Source organism: Diceros bicornis, chromosome 29 (genome assembly GCF_020826845.1).
Source record: "Diceros bicornis minor isolate mBicDic1 chromosome 29, mDicBic1.mat.cur, whole genome shotgun sequence".
In the NCBI taxonomy this organism is placed as follows: Eukaryota; Metazoa; Chordata; class Mammalia; order Perissodactyla; family Rhinocerotidae; genus Diceros; species Diceros bicornis.
Window position 1 is genome coordinate 21,647,624 of NC_080768.1, and position 22,695 is coordinate 21,670,318.

A 22,695-nucleotide genomic window follows, 5' to 3' on the forward strand; every position below is an offset into this window, starting at 1 on the left:
ACCTAACATACTTGTTACTGAACAAATTTAGCCAGAGAAGCTAACATACTTATCTGCTATGAAGTTCCTTCTTCAGACAGGATTTGAAAGTGGGATACTTCTGAACAGTTTTATAACCCTGTGGAAGAGAGGATTGAAAGTGCGTAAATGTCAATAAAATATTATGGGGCCACAGGTATGCAATAAATGAATAAAGCAAAAATAACACATAACACCTAAGAGAGCAATACAGTGTCAGAGGTTTATAGCATAGTTTATATTTTAATTTGATCTTGTTACTCTAAAATTTTTGAGGAAAAATAAATGATTTTCAAGGTCTGCCCTTTAGGTATTTGTGCCATCATTTCAAATGTTAACAACTAACCACTAGGTGGCAGCTAAGTACATAGTATCTTTACCAAGACAGCTTGGATTTTAAAGAATCATTAAAAATCTTTAAAAACATGGTCTAAGACGAATTTTGATTTTTTGTATATATAACTTTTTCTAAACGTATAACACTTAGGGGTATTCAAATAGGGAAAAATGGAATAGTCTAGCTGTTAATCTTAATAAAAATTTTTTTTTCCATTGGTGGCACATCCACAAATGTTAGATGTGTCAACATTTATTGATTTATGCTATATTTGATTCTTTAAAATGTTTCTGAGAAAAAAATCATTGAATTTCTAGTAATTAGTTTGCAGTATAAGATGTTACCAGAAAAAACAAGTTCATCAGACAAAAAACATTTTTCCCTTTACTTTCCATGAGAAGTACTGAACACGCAGTGATTTAGCCTCAAGTTGCCTAGTGGAAATCTGTGTCATATAAAATGAGAAATAGTGGTATTTCTTGTATAGTAACAAGTCTGAATAGCCAGTGTGCAGACTGAATTAATCAAAAATATTTGGCAACATTCCCCCGCCCCCCAAATTGAGGTGAAGACATTAAAGTAAGTGAATATGAAAATAAGTTACTGAAATTCAAGCTGATTTTATATTTTAAAAAAGCATTATCTTTTATCACCTCAAATTGTTTTTGAAGGTAGGTAAGGCCTTATGTTTTTTCTTTTCAAACATAACATTTCAGTTTGTATCCTTAAAAATTTACATAAATTATTTCTGAAACTTAGATGGATTTTTTTTCTTTCAGATTTAAAAAAGAATATCAACAGGCTTGACATTTATAGGTTTACCCGGAATCCTCTATGGAGTCTGTCTTTCATAATTCCAATAAATTCTTTATAACTTAATTGATCATCTTTGTCAACGTCAAAAATCTTGAAGACTGTGTTCACTAAATGTGGTGAAAGTTTGAGGCCAGTAGCTACATAGACGGCACGCTTAAATTCATCTAGATAAATGTTACAGAAAAGGAGCAGACTGTTAACATTATTTTTATAATATGTGCTGATTACTAAAAAGGCTATAAGAGAATTTTTTTCTAAATGTGGGTCATGATCTTGTGTAACACACGACTTTTCATTAATCATGCTACCTTTCAGGGAACAAGAAATGTTTGTGGTTTTAATTACAGGCCAAGAGGCAGCTGTATCTTAGGTTAATTACGCATTCTTAGCGGATGAGTCATGTTCAGTGAGCACCTACTATCTGCGACAGACACTCTAGAGGTTATAAAGATGAATAAGTTCTCAAGAAACTTACAGGTGAGGTGGGAGATGAGGCACCTGCCCAAAAATCATTATACAGGAGCACACAACAAATACCAAAAAAGCACTGTGAAAATTTGAAATGAGCGACTATTTCTGTAGTATGGAGTAGGGAAAGGAAGGAGAAGGGCAGTGACTAGGAAAGGCTGCAACTTTGTATACAAGCTGAGCTCTGAAGGACAGACGATTTCAGCTTGCAGAGATGGGAGAAACGGCAGATGAGGTAACATAAAGGAACAAAGGCATGGGGGGCAGACAGGAGAATATAGGGCGGGTCAGAAAACAATGAGCAGGCTGGTCTGGGTGGAGCCCAGGGACAGAGAGAAGCTGCAGAAGCTCTGCACAGGGACTTGGAGGCACGCAGCCTGTGCTGAACGTTCAGGTAATGGGGCACTGAAGCGTTGTCCACAGAGGCGTGTGGTAGAAAGGTGAATCTGTGTTCTAGGATGATTATTCAGTGAGTTGTCTAGGAAATATCAGAGAGGAAAACGGAGAATGGCAGGAACACCACTGAGGTGGTTACTGCAACAGTCCTTCTGAAAGGTAATAAGCTGAATCAAGGTGCTAGGAGTGGAACAGGAAAGAGAGAGATTCCTGGCACCTGCAAGAGCGAGCAATTAATTTTTTTCGTTTCCCAGTTCCACAAAGTAAAAGAGCAACTTTCCATTCTGAACCAGGTAAGCAGATACTGACTTGCTTTTTTCTTTTTAAGGTTGATTAGTAGGTTTAACACGGTAGTAAAGGCTGGCCTGTGAAGGCAGGGCTCCCAAAGGTTTTGGTCTTAAAACACTAAAATGGATTGAGTTGAGAAGATATGTTATTTGAACATCTGGACTAGACAAAGGGTGAAATATGAAAAATCTTCAGGTTTCTCTTACCCAGTGAATAAACGAAGGAAGCTATATGAGGGAGTCAGTATCTATGTTTTTGGGAGCGAGACAATTATCATTAGCTCATTAGCACGTACAGGCTGCAGTCTGGCTTCTCCCTAGAACTCGGTAATAAAATAACAAGACTCCTCTGAGACTTAAGCTTGGGAACTAGCACTTATTAGATTATGGCAGATGCAGGTGAAATCACATTACAGATATAAACAGAAAGTCCTCATATGGCAAGAATATTAAAAAAGGAGATGGCCACGCAGGGAGGGCAAGTGGTCATAGCCACAGAATCCTAGAAAAAGGACTTGACTTGTTAGTCTATCTACAGGGAAAAAATGAGCTGCCCCTGAGAACAACAGCACTCTGAATTCGATGACAGTTGCATTCTTTGTAAATTAAGCAAAACTGACATTCAGTTTTGTATATCATTCTTAAAACTTGGTTAATGTAAGCTAAGAGGTGGCTCTGTTGACAAAATTCAGGTTTCTGAGCCAGCAGGGATTGTGGGTAAAATCAGTAATATAAATACCATCCTGTGATGATGTCTGAGGCATGGCCAGCTGGCTCCTCTATAGGTAGACACATATCCTCCATGTTACCAAGAGGCCGTGAAGTTTCTTCCTCTTTGAACCTTTACAAACATGATTAGCTTTTCCCCATTATATGAAATGAAGGGCAAGAATAAATTTAATACAAAAATTTCGCATATTTCTCTAAACTTTGCTTAGGGAAAACAGATTTTCCATTGAAGTATACACCAAACTTTCAGGCAAGTTGATGGCTAATATGATATATCTAATTAATTTGTTGGCAAAGTCCCTAGAGACAATGTAGGATTATTTTTCGTTTTTAATTTTTGAAAGATGATTACTTACCTTGCCCTATAGAACGACTTGCAAAATTATACATGTTCAAGGCGATTGCAAAGTCTTCTAGGTTGTTCAAAAACTGGAAAAAAGACCTGAATTCATCAAATGTGATGCCCTATATTGGGAGAAGATATGTAAATATATTTGGTATTGCCAAATTTATTAAAATAAGTATCTACACTTACTAGAAATAAATAGATTAAGCATCTGCAATATATCTTGTAAGTAAACATTACCAGGGCACATTCTGAAAACTTCTTTTTCCAAATGGAATGTAAAATTCACTGCGATTTATTTCCACTGGGTAGTGTTGTTACCATTAGCAAGGAAAGGTGAAAATATTTTAAAAACACTGTCATATCAGCACAAAGTTCCAAAAATGCTACAATAAAAATGAATTTAAAAGTTTCAATTTTGAAAACTCTGTATTTCAGGCCTGAATTTTTTAAACGCTGAGAGTAAATATGATTAAGAAAAAAAAAGAAAGAGGAAAAAACCCCTAAAAAAAGTTTCCCCTGTACATGTAGTCCTTAAATATAATTCAGCATTAGGTCATTAATGTCTTTATAATGACTATGCAAAATCAAAATGTTAAACAAGCCAAGAGTAGAGTATTTTAACTTGTTCCTGCCATGATAACGCTGCCAGGACAGCAGGGGAAGTACGACTGTACGCATACAGCTTGGGGAGGCCTAGCACAGGACTCAGTGTGGGATCCTGGAAAGGCCTCTGCAATGTCCTTTACATAAATTGCAACTACTGCTACTGCTATTACTTCAATTAAACAGGAAAGTTATTTGAAATAAGCACAATGTATCTCAGATAATACAAATTTGGACATGAAGAATGGCATTTAATTAATGTGTTCTCAGCAAAATTAACATAATTGAGAAAGTAAACAGAGAAAAGAGCAGAGGGCCAAGAGCTTAGGCTTAACAAATTATGACCTTAATACACCGCAGGGGAAGAGAAACTAACAAGGCAGCATTGGAAAGCTATGGAAAGAACCAGAAGAGCCTATTTTCACATAAGCCAACTACTGATTAAGTGATTTATCATCAAAATAATATTTATTATCGAAATAATAATACCAAATTTTGGTATACATTATTTCCACTTAGATTACAACCCCTCTTTATTTACAAGGAGAATCCTCACTGTCTTTTCTCTTAACATTTCTCTCTTTCTCTTTCCTTATATTCATTTACAGCCACTCCAACTCTGGATTCTGCTTTGTGACCCGATCCCACCTGCCATGTTTTCCAGAGAGGACTGTTTGAATCAGTTAGGGAGACTGAGCCAGAAGGGGTTTGTCTTGATGCGCAGAGCTTGTTGCCAGGGAAACTGGTCACTGCTCTGGTTCTGAATCAGTTTATGCTGCGACCAGCTGCCACAGCAACAGTCTCTGTCTCACGGTGACAGGTTAATGCTGGTAAAAGTGAAAAACAGGAGGGTGGGATATTTTTAAGCAAAGTGTAAACAAAAATGTCAATACTTTTAGGGAGCATAAAATTAAAAAGCAAATCAAATAACCTTTAGATTTTTCAAAATAGGGTTCTCATGTTTGAAAAGGTAGGTCAAATTCAAAACCATACAATAATTCTTTTGTGTAGATTAAAATCTTTGTGTTTACGGATTCCAAATATGGAATTGTAATTGAAAAACAAGGCATTCATTTTGATAGAGATAGTTTAAAGCAATCCATTCTTGACAGTACTGAGGTAAAGACAGTCTGGGTGAGTGGCAGAAAGAGGGGGCACGGCCATTTCTTCTCCCTCCCCACTCTCACCCCCAGAATCACTTCTGTAATGATCCATTGGGAACTGAATGGAATGTGTCCTAATTGTTAGATGTGGAGTAAAAAGAAGTAGCTTCTATTTTAACAAAAATAAAATGATGATAACTGAAAAATTTAAAGTATCAAAAATACACACATACTGAGAATCCAGAAATAAACCTAAATATCTACAGTCAACTGATTTTCAATAAGGGTGCCAAGACCATCTATCGAAGAAAGAACAGTCTCTTTAACAAATGGTGCTGGGATAACTGGATATCCACATGTAAAAAAAAGAAATTGGACTTTAACTTCACTCCATATATAAAAATTAACTCAAAATGAATCAGACTGAAATTTAATAGCTAAAACTCTTACAAAAAAACACAGAGAAAAAACTTCATGATCTTGAAATTGGCAATGGTTTCTTAAATATGGCACCAAAAGCATAAGCAACAAAAGAAAAGACAGATAAATGAGACTTTTTCAAAATTAAAAACCTGTGTGCATTAAAGGACACTATCAAGAAAGAAAAAGACAACCTACAGAATGGGAGAAAATATTTGCAAATCATATATCTGATAAGAGTCCAATATTCAGAATATATAAAGAACTCTTACAGATCAATAACAAAAAGACAACCCAAATAAAACATGGGCAAAGGACTTGAATAGACATTTCTCCAAAACAGATATACAAATGGCCAACAAACACAGGGAAAGATGCTCAACATCATTATTTATTGGGGAAATGCAAATCAAAACCACAGTGATACCACTTCACACCTACTAGGATTGCTAAAATTAAAAAGGCAGGCAATAACAAGTGTTGGTGAGGATGTGGAGAAATCAGAAACTTCATACATTGTTAATGGGATTTTAAAATGCTGTAGCTACTTTGGAAAACAGTTTGGCAGTTCCTCAAAATGTTAAACATTAAGGTTGCCATATGACCCAGCTATTTACTCTGAGATATATACCTAATTCTCTGGAATTCAAAACAGATTTCCACATAAAATATTGTATACAAATGTTCATAACAGCATTATTTGAATAGCCAAAATTGGAAAATATTCAAATGTCCATCAACTGACAGATAAAATGTGGTATATCTATATAATGGAATATTATCTGGCAATAAAAAGGAATAAAGTACTGATATTTGCTACAACCTGGATAAACACTGAAAAAATAATGTTAAGTTAAAGAAGCCAGACACAAAAGGTCACATATTGTATATGGTCCCACTTATATGAAATGTCTAGAATAAGCAAATCCATAGAGACAGAAAGCATTTTAGTGGTTGCTGGGGGCTGAGGGAAGGGGAATGAGGAGTGGCTGCTTAATGGATATGGGGTTTCTGTTTGGGATGATGAAAAAGTTCTGGAACTAGTAATAGTGATGGTTGCACAACACTGTGAACATACTTAATGCCACCAGATTTTACTCTTTAAAATGATTAAAATGGTAAATTTTATGTTATGTGTTTTTACCACAATAGAAAATTACATATACTTATTGAAATATGTCATTCAGGACGTGAACATGCATATATATTCACAAACCGAATACAGCAACACATTAAAAATATCATACACCATGATCAAGTGGGATTTACACCAGGGACAGAGGGATGGTTCAACATCCACCAATCAATCAATGTGATACACCATATTAACAAAATGAGGAATAAAAACCACATGATCATTTCAATAGATGCAGAAAAAGCATCTGACAAGATCCAACATCCATTTATGATAAAAACTCTCAATAAAACGGGTATAGAAGGAAACTACCTCAACATAATAAAGGCCATATATGACAAACCCACAGCCCACGTCATACTCAATGGGGAAAAACTGAAAGCCATCCCTCTGAGAACAGGAACAAGACAAGGGTACCCACTCTCACCACTCTTATTCAACATGGTACTGGAGGTTTTGGCCAGAGCAATTAGGCAAGAAAAAGAAATAAAAGGAGTCCAAACAGGCAATGAAGAAGTGAAACTCTCGCTGTTTGCAGATGACATGATTTTATATACAGAACACCCTAATGAATCCATCAGAAAACTATTAGAAATAATCAAAAACTACAGCAAAGTTGCAGGGTACAAAATCAACTTACAAAAATCAGTGGCATTTCTATACTCTAATAACAAACTAACAGAAAGAGAACTTAAGAACACAATCCCATTTACGATTGCAACAAAAAGAATAAAATATCTAGGGATAAATTTAACCAAGGAGGTAAAAGATCTATACAATGAAAACTATAAGACATTACTGAAAGAAATCGATGATGACATAAAGAAATGGAAAGATAGTCCATGCACATGGATTGGAAGAATAAATATAGTAAAAATGTCCATACTACCTAAAGTGATCTACAGATTCAATGCAATCCCAATCAAAATCCCAATGACATTCTTCATGGAAATAGAACTAAGAATACTAAAATTCATACGGGGCAACAAAAGACCCTGAATAGCTAAAGCAATCCTGAGAAAAAAGAAGAAAGCTGGAGGCATCACAATCCCTGACTTCAAAATATACTACAAAGCTGTAAGAATCAAAACAGCATGGTACTGGTACAAAAACACAACACAGATCAATGGAAAAGAATTGAAAGCCCAGAAATAAAAACACAAATCTACAGAGAGCAAATCTTCAACAAAGGAGCTAAGAACATACATGGAGAAAGGAAAGTCTCTTCAATAAACAGTGTTGGGAAAAGTGGACAGCCTCATACAAAAGAACGAAAGTAGACTATTATCTTTCACCATACACAAAAATTAACTCAAAATGGATCAAAGACTTGAAGGTAAGACCTGAAACCATAAAACTCCTAGAAGAAAATATAGGCAGTACACTCTTTGACATTGGTCTTAGAAGGATCTTTTCAAATACCATGTCTACTCAGACAAGGGAAACAAAAGAAAAAATAAACAAGTGGGACTTCATCAGAAGAAAGAGCTTCTGCAAGGCAAAAGAAACCCGGAACAAAATGAAAAGACAACCCACCAACTGGGAGAAAATATTTACAAACCATATATATGACAAGGGGTTAATCTCCAAAATACATAAAGAACTCACACAACTGAACAACAAAAAAATAAACAACCTATCCAAAAAATGGGCAAAGGATATGAACAAACATTTTTCCAAAGAAGATATATAGATGGCCAATAGGCACATGAAAAGATATTCAACATCAGTAATCATCAGGGAAATGCAAATCAAAACTACACTAAGATATCACCTTTCACCTGTTAGAATGGTTATAATCACCAAGACAAAAAATAACAAATGTTGGAGAGGATGTGGAGAAAAGGGAACTCTCATTCACTGCTGGTGGGAATGCAAACTGGTGTAGCCTCTATGGAAAACAGCATGGAGATTCCTCAAAAAATTAAAAATAGAAATACCATATGACCCAGCTATCCCCCTACTTGGTATTTATCCAAAGAAACTGAAATTAACAATTCAAAGGGACTTATGCACCACTACGTTCACTGAAGCATTATTCACTATAGCCAAGAAGTAGAAGCAACCCAAGTGTCTCTTGACTGATGACTGGATAAAGAAGATGTTGTATATACATACAATGGAATACTACTCGGCCATAAAAAAGGACAAAATCGTCCCCTTCACAACATGGTTGGACCTTGAGAGTATCATGTTAAGCAAAATAAGCCATACAGAGAAAGAAAAACACCATATGATTTCACTCATATGTGGAAGATAAACTAACACACAGACAAAGAAAACAGTTTAGTGGTTACCAGAGGGGAAGGGGGTTGGGGGCGGGCACAAGAGGTGATGGGGCACATTTATATGGTGACTGACAAATAATAATGTACAACTGAAATTTCACAATGTTATAAACTATTATGACCTCAATAAAACCAAAACAAACCAAAAAAACAGATTAAGGGAAGAAGGGGTAGGGAATGCCAAGAGAGAGGGTTATAATTTATATATCAGGCTATTACTTACATAATAAGTTGGTTATATATTATTTATATAATAGGTGATTATTTACATATTACATTGAAAGGGTAGACCTGATTGAGAAATAACACAGTGAGCCTTGTGGACATCTAAGAGAAGAGCATTCTGGGCAGAGAAAAGAACATACACAAAATTCCTGAGATAGAAGACTGCCTGGTATTAAGAAACAGTGAGTGGCCAGTGTGGCTGGGGCAGAGTAAGCAAAGGGGAGAACAGTAGGAAATGAGGTCAGAGGTAACAAGGGAGCAGCTTATGGCGGCCTTGTAGGCCACGGTAAGGATTCTGGCTTTTACTTTGAGAAAAATGGGGAGTTACTATGCTAAGATCTGAATTGTGGAATAAAGCATTTCCTTAAATGCCAAATGGAGAACAGATTGCAGGGAGGCAACGTTGGAAGCAGAGAGATGATTTAGGAGGCAACTGCAACAATCCAGGCAAGAGAGAATGGTGACTTGGGTGGTAGCAGTGGAGGTGGCAAGAAGTGGTCAAATTCTGACAGAGGCAGTGTCAGGGGGATTTGCTGATGGATTGTATATAGAATGTGAGAGGAAGGAGTGTAAAAATTTTGGCCAGAACAACTAGGAGGGGTGGAGTTTCCATTAATTGAAACAGGGAAGATCGTGTGTGGAGCAAGATTTTTTTGGATGATCAGGAGTTTAGTTTTGCAACTACTAAGCCTGAAATGTCTATCGGATACCCAAGTGGAGATGCTGAGTAGGCAGTATGATGTAAAAGTTTGAAATTCAGGGCAGAAGTTTAAGCTGGAGACACATTTGGAAGTCTATACACTGACTACCAAAAGTAGTCCTGATTGCATCTGACTGCTAGAGTCACATATCCAACTGCCTCCGTAATTTCTTCACTTAGATATCTCAGGAATCTCAAACCTAACTTGCCCAAAATAAAACTATTGATTCTTTCCAACCCCCCAAATTGTAGTCTTGCTTAGCTCAGTAAATGGCACCACTGCTTCACCTTGTGGTTCAGGCCAAAACCTAGGAGTTTTTCTTGATTCCTCTTTTTCCTTCATATTGAAGTCTAATCCAGCAGCAAGTTCTATCAGCTCTACTTTTCAAATGATCCAGTATCTGACCACTTTTCCCTACTTTCACCCTAGTCCAAGCCATGCTCATCTCTTACCTACACTCCTATAAAAACATCCTAACTTGTCTCTTTCAAAGCTGGGCCAACTAAAGTCTATTCTGTATATACCAGCTAAGACGATCTATTGAAGCATGAATCAGATCATATCTGGCACATCAATCAGATCACCTTTGAGTGTCATAGTAGATAGCAAATACTCACTGAACAAGTATTTGTTGAATGAACAAACATCACACCTATGCTCTAAAGCAAGGTTGGCAAATCCTTACTATAAAGGGCCAGAGAGTAAATATTTTTATTTTTGCAGGCTATACGGGCTGTGTTGCAACCACTCAACTCTACCATTAAGGCACAAAAGCAGCTATAGACAAAACATTAAAAGAATGAGCGTGGCTGTGTTCCAATAAAACTTTATTTACAAAAATAGGAGGTAGGTGGTTTGCCGATTCCTGCTTTAAAGTGTAAATACTATGGTAGCTTCCCATCACTCTCAGAATCACCATTAGAATAAAATCAAACTCCTTATCTATAAGACCTGACAAATCTCTATCTCTCCTTCATCTCCTACTACTTTCCTATTCACTTACTTTACCCTTTTGGCAATTTCTCAAATAAACTAACTTTCTCCATCCCCAGGCCCTTGGTATTTGCTGTTTCTTCTGCCTGGAATGTTCTTCATCAAAAGCTACTGCTTCAGATAAGCTTTCCCTGACAGTCTATCTTCTTCTCCAGTCCCTATGACTTTTGGTCCTCTTTATAAAATTCATCATTATCTGAAAATATATCATTTATCTACTTTTTGTTTACTTGTTTTTTGTATCTCTCCACTAAGATGTATTTTCATGAGAGAAGGATCTATTATCTTGTCACTTATCTATAGTGGCTACAATAAGGCCTAGTAAATAGTAGATGCTTAATATCTGCTAGATAAATGAAGGGAAATGAAAGTATTTTAGAAATTAAAGTGCTATTCAAATAGTAGTAGCTGTTATTCTTTCGGAGAGAAGGGGCTGAGAGATGAAAGGAAGGGAAAGATATAAGTAGGGTGTGGTAGGAGTGTCACTGGCTTAGAGTCTTAGGTTTGAATCCTTGGGCAAGTGTCTAAGTACCTGAAAGCCTCAGCTTGCCTTTTTCTAAAAGAAAGATGTCGATTTCTGGAAGGTTGTTCTAAAGATTGATGAAGTAATGCAAAAAAAAGAAAAAAAAAATCAGTGAGAATCAATGCTGGTTCACTTGACAAATTTTCCTTTTTTACTGTAATGATTTGTAGTGCTTAAGATACTTCCATCAATTAGAAGTTTTCAGAAGCTGAATTTAACTTAAAACTTTTTATTTTGAAATAACTTTAGATGTAAAAAATAGTTGCAAAAACAGTACAGAGTTCCAATACATTCTTCATCCTGGAATTGAACTTCTTAAGTTATAGATTTCTATAAATTTCCATTTGATAAAAGAAAAAAAAAGCAGATTTTTTTTAAGGCCCTGAATAATACATTAGTAGCTTAATAAAGTAATACAATTTCCAATATTTATCTTTAGGGAAGTGTCTATGAACTGGAAAAATTCAGTTTAACATATAAAACAGATAAAAGACCACTGATTAAGAGATTATGTAAACTAACAGCCAAATGCATCAAGGCCTTTTTTCTCATTCCTTAGGTGACCTGAAGAACTGTTAGCACTGTCACAGTGTATCCATTTTAAACAAAGTCAAACTATTTGCAAGTTTTTCTTGGAAAGATTAACTTGATCCCTCTACAAACACAAATAGAAGGCAATATATCCAAAACATCCCATACTTGGAGGGTACTTGTAACACCAGTTCTATTTGGTTGCAATGATGCATTCAAATACCACTAGATAATGCAACTGCTCAGAATTGCTGACAAAACACTTGCTACTAAACAAACAGACAATCAGTTGTCCCAGGTTCTTAACCATTCATGCCATCCAAACTCTTTGAAAAACCTCACTTCAACTTTTGATAAGATCACTCACTCATCAATGGCGGTCTTCATATGATCTTTTATTACGGATATTATAGAAATGAATAAAGTGTAACTGAAATGATGTCAATATAAACTATTTTATAGGAGTTGATGTTTATGTAGTAGTCAAAACATACAGCTCAGCAGAACTTTCTTGAAATATGATATTCATAACTTGAATAAAACAATTCCTAATAACCTTAAGGGTTTTCAGCATATCTAAGAAAAAAATGGATATCTACCCAGAATTTTAAATTAATCAATTCTTAAGTTTAGCCAGAGTACTTAGCACACAGAGGAAAAAAAAGAATGAAATATATCCAAAGTATCTATTAATCCACAGAGGAGCAAAAGAACTAAGAAAGAAACCCAATATATTTTAAAGACCTATATTATTACAAGATAATAACAAGTATATAACAAAGTAAATATGGGGGATTAGATACCTTTTCTTCAGGTATACTGTAACGCACATTTTCCAAGAATATTGATGTGTTTTCCACATTTGTATATCGTAAAAGAATATGAGCAAAATCTTCTTCACTGATAGTATTCATTCCATTCGAGTAGGAAAGGAATTCTATTTCTAGAACTTCTGTTTGGAGGTTATCCATGAATCTACGACAAAAACATAAAGAATGAACAAGACAAATGAAGAGTGATGGTAACACCTGGTACCTAGCCTCTCAGGGCTTTAGCTTCTTCATCTGTAAAATGGGGACATCAAAAATACCTTGCAGGGTAGTGATGAGATTTAAAGGAGTCAATGCAGCACCTAGTGTTTACTACAGTAAACACTATATACATGCTTATTATTATTACTGTGGCTTATTAAGACTAAGGAATTGATAATATACTTTCTTCGGAATATACAGGAAATAACAATCAATCCAGATATGCAGACTATTTTTCTCACTCAGCAACTTTCCATTGTACTTATCAATGTAACCAATGGTATACAGGTACTGATGGAGTGGATATTTGTTACAGCATCTCAGTTAAGATGACAGCAGCAAAGAGGTGAGTATCACTGCACACTAGATGATTCCTAAAGACCTTTCTGACTTTAGCATGTTAACATTTTTCAATACAAATATAAAAATTAAGCTCACCTATAAAAATCTTCAAAGTTGAGCTCAGCTTTTCCTTTCTTTCCAAAAAAGTGTACGAGAAGTGTAGTATCTGTTACTAAACTTGTAATGTCATCAGCACGCTTAAAAAATCACAATGTAAAGGTTAGCTGCAATAAAACAAACAGAATAGGGATACCTAACATCCCTCAAAGAATTTTATCAACATATTGGGCCGGCCCCGTGGCTTAGCGGTTAAGGGCGCGCGCTCCGCTGCTGGCGGCCCGGGTTCGGATCCTGGGCGTGCACCTACGCACCGCTTCCCCGGCCATGCTGAGGCCGCATCCCACATACAGCAACTAGAAGGATGTGCAGCTATGACATACAACTATCTACTGGGGCTTTGGGGGGAAAAAAAATAAATAAATAAAATCTTAAAAAAAAAAAAAAGAATTTTATCAACATATAAATATCAAGAACATAAATATATTAACATTAGAATGAAAAGCATAAGGCTGTATTAATAAACGCCATTACAGTTAAAATGAAGTTCAAAGTCTGAAAATACAAACATGAATGAAATTGGCTTTTATCCTCAAAAAATTTTAAAGACATTATATTTTAAGAAGTTTTCAAGTTCTAATTATGCATATAGGGTATCTATATTTTAAATTATCTAAAATAGTCGAAACCCTTTAGTAATCATCAATTATTTTATTTTTAGCTAAGTAATTTAGTTGGATTTTCCTAATGAACCTGAAAAATCTATTCATTTAGGATGTTCAAAAGAGGCAAATTCTGCAGATGTACTGAACACATGGGGCTGACAAAAGAATGGTCTCAAGCTTCACAAAATAGCTTTCTTGAGCCATGATACTCTCCTATTGTATTCCAAATTTATGATACTTTAAATAGAAGACACTATATTTTGAAAGAGAAAATGCAGTAATGTTACCTTGGAATTTACATCATCTATAATTTTTTTAAAAGAAAAGTCTCATTTTTTTAACGGATAAGAAATTAATTCCAGAGGATTTTTCCTTCCCTACTCAACTTTATAAACCAAGTTCCAACAAATGTAATCTTAAAATAGCGTAATTACAGTCCTTACAAAGTTTAATGGCTTATGAAAATCTTCCTTCTTTCCTTTAATGTAGCTTTACAGGTTTTCCTTTCTTTTCCCTCCCTCCCTCCCCTTCTGTTCCCTTCTCTTCCTTCTCTTTCTCTCCTTCTTTTCTCACTTGGCCATTAACTCATACCTATCTTATAGACTCAGGTAAAAAAATCATAAAATTCAAATGACTGTAACTCTCCCATATATTATCCTGGGAAATGTAAGAAAAATAAGAGTTTAAACAATAAGTACCAGAGCCGGCCGGGTGGCACAAATGGTTAAGTGCGCACACTCCGCTGCGGCTGCCCAGGGTTCGCCGGTTCGGATCCCAGGCACGCACCGACGCACCGCTTGTCAAGCCATGCTGTGGCGGCGTCCCATATAAAGTGGAGGAAGATGGGCATGGATGTTAGCCCAGGGCCAGTCTTCCTCAGCAAAAAGAGGAGGATTGGCAGATGTTAGCTCAGGGCCCATCTTCCTCACAAAAAAATAAATAATAACTACCATTTTCTATATTAAAAAATAGCTGTAAATGTCCATCTAAAGGTACATATTTGAGACATATTACTTCTTGGCCAGAATCCTGATAGTACTTCACAGAAAATATAAGCAATAGAAAGCATATACTTCTCTACAAATGGTCAGTCATCTTCTATGTCCCCTGACAAAAAGTCCTATCTTACTCATCTTCCAGACACTTAATTTTGGTAATTCTTTGACTCCTCATAGCCCTTTTCCCAATATTTCATCAAGACAGCTATTTTATCCTCCATAACATTTGTTGGATCTTCATTTCCCTTCTCCCTGGACCAAATACTCTTCTTCTCTTCTAATGACTAGTACGTAGAAACTACATCTTCTGATTAGTCTTTTTCCCTCCAAGATGCCATCTTTTAATCCACAAAACTGTTTTTCTAAAGTGATCTCTCTGCTACTTTGATCACTCACATCTCTCTTAAAAACTCCAACATCTAGGGTATCTTCTACTTTAAATAATCTAAAACTGTTGAAATTCTTTAGTAATCATCTATTTATATTTAAGTAATTTAGTTTGGATTTTCCTAAATAATCTCTAGCATACAACCTCCCTATAATTGGTTTGGAAGAGCTCTACTACTTTTCAGTTTAGTTGGCAGACAAGTCCCAAGTATTCTCAGGAGTTGCAATAACCAAGAAGTTCCCTATAACATAAGCAGCTTCTCTGAAGATCTGATAGTCGTTTGATCTGATTGTTAGGGAAAGAATAACACAGGAAGCCAGGTGCCACATACTGTCTTTTAAATACACCTTCTTGAACAAGCTCATTATGGATGTTGAGGAGTATCACTGGTGACAGCCTTTCAGGGCTCCATATGTGACCGCAGACTAGTGTAATTTTGGTTTAGGTTGAGAAGGCAGACTGCTGTAATGGAAAGAGGACAGGATTTAAAATCAGAAGACCTGGGTTCACTGACTTTTTTGACCTTCAGCTTCCTTATCTGTAAAATGGGAAGAACTCTATCTATAATTACAATTTTGAGGATAAAATTAGAATATGAGCGTAAATGAATTAGACATGTTCGTACTGGTAGTCATAAGATGCTTTGGAAAAGAGCATAAGATCTTTGTGGGGAAAAATGTATCTCATGTTCATTATAGACATTCTTTTGTGATTGTGTATAATCAAGTCTAATTGGTTTATTATCCATGGAAAAGCTTAAATTAGTAGGGGGAAGAAATATTTGAGAAAGCATGCCTAGATGGAGCTTAGGAGTGGAGGCTCTACCCAATTAGAAGTCAGCATGAAGAACTGGGGTATCCATCTGGAAGCTAGAGGAATGGGATGTGGGGAAGGGACAAAGTGGAAAAAAGAGGAGACGGGATGGTGTTTTAGAAAAAGTTGCTTACTTCAAAAATAAGCAGTAGTGTGGTGAGCAAATAAGATGATAAGTTCAAAAGTCAGATTTCTGGCTTTGAATCCTGACTTTTTTCCTTATTAGTTAAGTGACCTTGGGGAGGTTAATCTCTCTGAGGGTATCATTATCCTCAGGAATAACAATACCTCTAAAGGGTTGTTATGAGGACTAGGTAACACACTTAAATCACTCAGCACTATAACTGCATACTGTAAACGCTCAATAAATGTTAGCTATTATTATTTATTTTTGCCAAGTCAATATATTTCAAGAAATTGAAATAGGACTAGACAAGATAGAAAAGATAATAATGTTGGAGCTTAATGCAAAAAAGTCATTTTTACATAATACACTCCTACTTCTTTTTTGTTATTGAAAATACACGTTATGTAGATCTGAAAAAATGCCTTAAAATGAGAGGTTACGGGAACACCACCAAAAGTTAGTGAACTCATATGACATAATTAAGGAACGTTCTCCTCTAGTGCCGTGATGTCCTTCGCCACAAGACATAATACATGGAAATGAGAAGGCTTTGTTTTACACAGGTTCTAAATAATGACCTCATTCAGCCAGTTTTTCTCATACCCATTGAGCAGAGCAGATCTTCATTTACAGCCTTTCATCATCAAAATCTTATTAGACTTGGGTTGCACTTATCCAGATAATCCAGACCCACAGAGGCATAAGTAACAGTTTGACATTAGAGAAAAAAATTAGAAAATGGAAATGGTGAAAACTTTCTCCCCTCATTCAGTGAAACAGAGTACAGTCAGGAGTCATTGAAAACTATACCAGTGTCCTTGATATCCTAACAGTGTTATATAACTTAAATCACAGGCGAGGTAAGACAAAAATTGAGACTTTATCCCTTTGATTCTTGTGCTTATTGTTAGAATAAAATGAATTCAAGCGTTTTCATAACAAAGCAAGAAAAAGAACCCCATAGGCCATTTACATGAAAGAACCCCATAGGCCATTTACATGAAAGGCAATTATCTAACTTTGTTTTGATTAAAAATTACTTGAAATGATTTCATCAAAAATAAAATAAATTAATAAGTTTTCATGAAATAAATATCAAACTATTAAATAGAGAGTTTTAAGATATTGTTTCAACATACTTTTAGTGATTACAATGTGATCATAATCTTATCAAGCTCTATCCAAGAGTTGGAGGAAATGTTCAAACTCTTGATTTGTTAGTAAAGGTTTTGAATAATCTATTGAAACCTACTAAGGATAAGTAAAGTTTAAAGCAAATAAAAAAATTTAAATTTCATCTGTAAAACTCAAAACGGCTTTTGTAATTCGGGTACCACAGACCGTATTCAACAGTTGCATGGTAGGCTTATATTGTACTACGAATTTATTATCTACTATTTTGGTTAGAAAGTGGTGTCAGCTGTGGCATATTCAAATTTTCATTATAACATGGTTTTTCTATAACTGAAAAATCTATGGCTGGAAATAGCTCCGGAATAAGAATATGAGAGGCTAATCTCAAATTTACCTACAATATTTAGAGAAGTGCTTTACCTTAATATTCATATTTTAAATATATAAGAAACAAAGAAATACAAATACAAATAGATTTCTAAGTTTTCTTGCTGAACTAATTTGAATCCTGAAATACTGATACTATAAACAATTCAGTGTTACACTGGCATCAGTAGTAACCTATAAGGAATTAAAAATGAGTTGTAACTTAACTACAATCAATTCTCAATTATCCTCTCTAATGTGGGAGGGTAGTAACAGAGATAATCCCCAAATAATTATTTTACTTTGGAACACAATACAAGTTTTGTTTCTTTTCTTCTTTCTTCTCTCCATCAGATTTACTTGCATGATGTTTGAGTCAATTCATTAATTAATGTAGCAGCTTACGATTACATTGTGGATTGATTACAGCCAATGGTGTGTTAGTAAACTGGCTCTCCAGGAAAAAAAAAAGAAGGCTGATTTGTAGTATTTGCCAATTTCTATGGTATTAATACTCCTGTCACAGCCACTTTCAAGGGACAGGATGTCACAGCATGCTGAGTTGGGAGAGATGCGCAGAATTAGCTGTGGTAAGCTGTAAGAGCCAGCTCCAGCACATCTCCGACAGGGCAATAAACATCCTTAAAAGATTTTACACATATCATATAATCTTTGAGTGTATATAAGAGCTGACTGGTCTTCTGATATTAAACCTCCCAAGATTTAAATTAAATTCAACATTTAATTAGCAGATTGTATCTAACTGTGAGAATCTCTAGCAGAGTTAAATGACATTAGAGACAGGTTAGAGGCTGAGAGGTGGACTGTCTCGTATGGGGGAGACAACAGTGACATGACGTAATTTGAAGCTGGGCCACAGGTGGCTTGTAGGTGTCTCTACAACTAGGTGTCCCTAGTTGCTCTTACTTTTAGGCACTGACTACTATGTGCCTGCACAAATGATTACAGAATTAAGCACTTCTAAAATATCTGTAAATGGAACATCTATTACCACTTTATGCCTAAAAATGGTTCAAATTTAAAAAGTTAACTGCTGGTCATAATGACATCATATTTATATATCACAGACAGATTAGAGATAGGGCAAAATAATTATTTGTTTTGGGATTTTAAAAATGAGTACAAGTGATACATTTCCAAGTGTTTGTCCTAGTCTAGAGGGTCAAATGAGTACAGTCAATACGCACTGTATGTACAGATAACAGAAGTCACACCTGATTCCAGTTTACTTCTCAGGATATTTTTAGGTGTAATTTTTAAAAGACAAACTTTAGAAAAAGAAATGAGAAGCCAACTTGAAAGAGAAAAAGATATTGAAAAATATATCTTAGCATTTACTGAAAAGTCCTTTGCAGTCAGACTGATAGCCACCTCTAACAAAGTTCTTAAAAATTCTTAACAAGAAGCATAGAACAGTGTTTACTTGACAAGACATAGCCCATCTTTGGAAATGACAAATCCCTATTAACAGTGGCATAATGAGTGGGGTGGTGGGAGTGGTCTACCCGAGTGCAGCAAGAAGGTGCGTGTCTCTATGGAATTCAAAACAGTAACGAATAACGGTCACTCGACTTTTAATTTTCCACTCACTGGCAATCCTAAACAATGTCAAGGTGAATATTCCTCCCTTCCTTGATTGACTGCTCCTAGCACACCTCCCCCATGCCCCACCCCTGGTAAGCCACTCATTATTAATATTAGGAAGTTTAATTGTTTAAATCTATCCGAACTCTAAGGCATTAGCTATCTTTATCAAGTTAAAAGTTACAGCACTTCATGTAACATTGCAAATTATGAGGTTAAAAAATTCAGTGAAACTATCAAATAGTATTTTCAAATTTACTGAAAATGATCTTTAAGTAAAAAATAACAGTATTTCCTTTTAATTAAGTTGGAAAGTCATGTTTTCTACAAGCAAGTTGATTTAACATAGACTATTTATTATACGTGATCTTGCAGCCCCTGCCAGCAGAGCTGACATATTCAAATATATCATTTATATATATGAATTATTACTTTACTGGAGAAAAGGAGAAATATAAAATATATTCTTGGTTTCATCACTGTGACTCTAAAATGAAATGAGAAGTAGATTAACAAAATGGCAAATGGTACGAGGACCTCGTTGAGGTCTAATTATACCTCTGCGAGGTCTGAAAAGAGTGCTTGGCTCGTATTACGTCTCAGTGTATCCCAATAGCTTCTGGAGACAAGTTCCTCAGCATCTGTTTTAAGTACCTGTAGAAGTTTGAAGAAGCACAAGTGAAATCTAAAGAACAGTCACAAAGAATGATAATTTATACACTTTACATCTCTTCTAGCCAACCTTGAAAAGAAAACACATTAGCTTACCTTTTTTGTTTTCTGCTGCACAGAACAGTATTATATTACACTGCTGGTAAACCCAGGGTAATTTCAAAGGTGTAATGGTATATAACTGCTATTTCCAAGTACAATGTGGCTTTGTCAAAAAGAATCACGTTATCCACCCTCTCCCTCCATGCACTTCTACTGAAACGTGCGTAACTTCTAAGACAGTGTGAAATAAAAATTTTATTCAAACCTTATGTGAAATAAATTCATTGGGAGAAGATTTTGGTAATTTTGTAGCAACCTATAAAAATCATGCTTAATTTAAAAATGAATTATCATTGGCTAGGACACACTGTGTTAGCGCATCAAAGAATCAAAATGACCATATCCGTACTTTAGAGAAACAAAACTTAAATTAATTCAAAACTTGTCAAAAAGAAATATGCCAGTTTAAGTCAAACCACTCAAAGCTACTCAGGGATTTGAACAGACAATGTACTTTCTAATCTATTACAAGGACAGAACACTACCTCCTAGCTCTGTATTGGCTGGTCAGAAGATGATATCAAGATTAATAAGTATAGTCTAATCTTCATATGAAAATGTAGAACTACAAGCATCACTTGGGTCTCTATAAACAAAAATAATTAAATGCCATTTCTATCAGGATTTACCAGGGAAGATTTCACAGCTTCTCAGTCTTGGTGGTTGTGAGAATAAAATGCTGCATGATGTACTTAGGAGTGACTGGCTGATAATGGGAGAACTTTTATTTTTTTGTGTGTGTTAATTTTTAAAACTTTGGTTCCACTAATAAAATTATAATGCATCTGGGAATTATTTCAAAGATCTAAGTTTTAATTCATTATTATTAACTAGAAAACACTGCTTACTGCCATATTTTAATAAAATGTTAATAATAAAGTGTTATTTAGCAGGAATCAATTATATAACATAGAAATGTTTATTACCATAAGTGTAAATGTAGCAATATGACAGAGAATCTGCTCATCACCTCCTTTAGTAACTAAATAAGCTTTAAGCAGTTATATAAAATAAGTAAAATTAGCTGAATATAGAACTAACACAGTTCATTTTTTTTCTATAGGTGTGGTAGAACCTCAAATAGTAGCTAGATTAAATACTCTGCAAATATTATCTAAATATTTTGAATGTGAGTATATTTTTTAATTGTAACTTAGAAGGTTAGTATATGATAAAGAAAGGGACTGTTAAACTTATCAAACTGGAAAATAATGCTTAGTACACTATTATTAGAAGGGTAACAGGAATGATTCGCTTTGTGAAGCCATGTCTCTGCCCTACTTCAAAACACTGGTCACCATCTCTCACACACACACATACATACCACACACATGTATTGATGACATTAGAGAAATATTTACAACGTATTAAGGGATAAAATTAGTTTAAAAAACTATATTGACATAGATCTGTATAGAAAAAATATATTTTCTGAGCATAGTAAAGAAGTAAATATACTAAAATAAACTGATTATCTCTGAATGGTGAGATTAGGATATTTTTATTTTCTTCTTTTTGCTTTCCTATATTTTAAAATATTTTAAGAATGTATATTTATCAGGATAATATATAAATTTTTAAAATAAAAAAAAATCTTATTTAGAACAGCTTAATAGTCCCCTCTTGCAGAAAGCTTTCCCATGCATCATTTAGCTCCAAAGATTAAATTATGATAGAATATACAACTGAATTGTTGTAACTGGCTCTATTTTTTTATCTTATACAGTCTTTTAATTTATAAAGTTTCTGAGGGAAGGGACAATATTCTCACAGCAACTATTGTATTAAGTAAATATATGATATAGAATCAACAGAAAAAATAGCTAATATATCAGTGATTTCCCAGGCACAGTCATAGATTCCTATACATATGTCTGTTCAGGAGCCAGTATTTAACTTTTTAATTAATGACTTGGATGATGAAATTAAGAGTAAATTTTCAGAATATGTAAAACTAATAAAAAACTTTGATACCAGGAAAATACAATAAGATATTTAAAATAAGTTTAAAGTAGCCATGAAAATCAGGAAGATTTTAATTGCAAGAAATGCAAGGCAAATACAAAACCAGAATATATGCATACAGGCTAAGGAAAGACTGATAGGGGAAAATGCCCAAACGTAACTGAGCATTGTAATAGTTATGAAACAGCTATTATAATGTTTTGATATGTAAACAGTAGGAAAATTTGCAAAGAAGTGTCTTTGATTACTATAAGAGCTTTAGGCCTCCTTACCAGAGTGTTAAGTTAGGTGTAGATCTTCATTAAAAGAGATAAAAGAAGACACAGATAGTTCAGAAGAACTTCAAAAATAGATGGCACAGGCAAAATGATGTCCCAAATCTTCTGTACCCTGTAAGTCTGATATATTTTTTTGCCTAAGTTTAGAGCCTGCTATTAGTAGAACTTCCTTAAACTTTGCAGTTTTGGTCAAGAATTACCTAATGCCTTTTTGGCTGAGGCATAACAGG

General features: G+C 34.9%; 1 protein-coding gene across 5 annotated transcripts in view; it reads right to left on the bottom strand.

Moving 5' to 3' along the window:
- MICU3 (mitochondrial calcium uptake family member 3) overlaps nucleotides 1-22,695 on the bottom strand; it is a 156,233-nt gene that overhangs the window by 53,512 nt on the left and 80,026 nt on the right. For 3 of the 5 annotated variants that reach the window (XR_009216026.1, XM_058525087.1, XM_058525085.1), the window contains 6 exons: nucleotides 20,007-20,102; nucleotides 13,392-13,492; nucleotides 12,726-12,897; nucleotides 3,408-3,516; nucleotides 1,178-1,335; nucleotides 50-118 (listed from right to left, as the gene is read on the bottom strand). Coding sequence is in view for 4 of the 5 variants with exons in the window: in XM_058525087.1 (XP_058381070.1) it covers nucleotides 50-118; nucleotides 1,178-1,335; nucleotides 3,408-3,516; nucleotides 12,726-12,897; nucleotides 13,392-13,492; nucleotides 20,007-20,102 (705 nt within the window). In the remaining variant the exon portion in view is untranslated. Of the gene's footprint in view, nucleotides 1-49; nucleotides 119-1,177; nucleotides 1,336-3,407; nucleotides 3,517-12,725; nucleotides 12,898-13,391; nucleotides 13,493-20,006; nucleotides 20,103-22,695 lie in introns of those variants that run through there. The other 2 variants (XM_058525086.1, XM_058525088.1) reach the window with 2 other exon arrangements.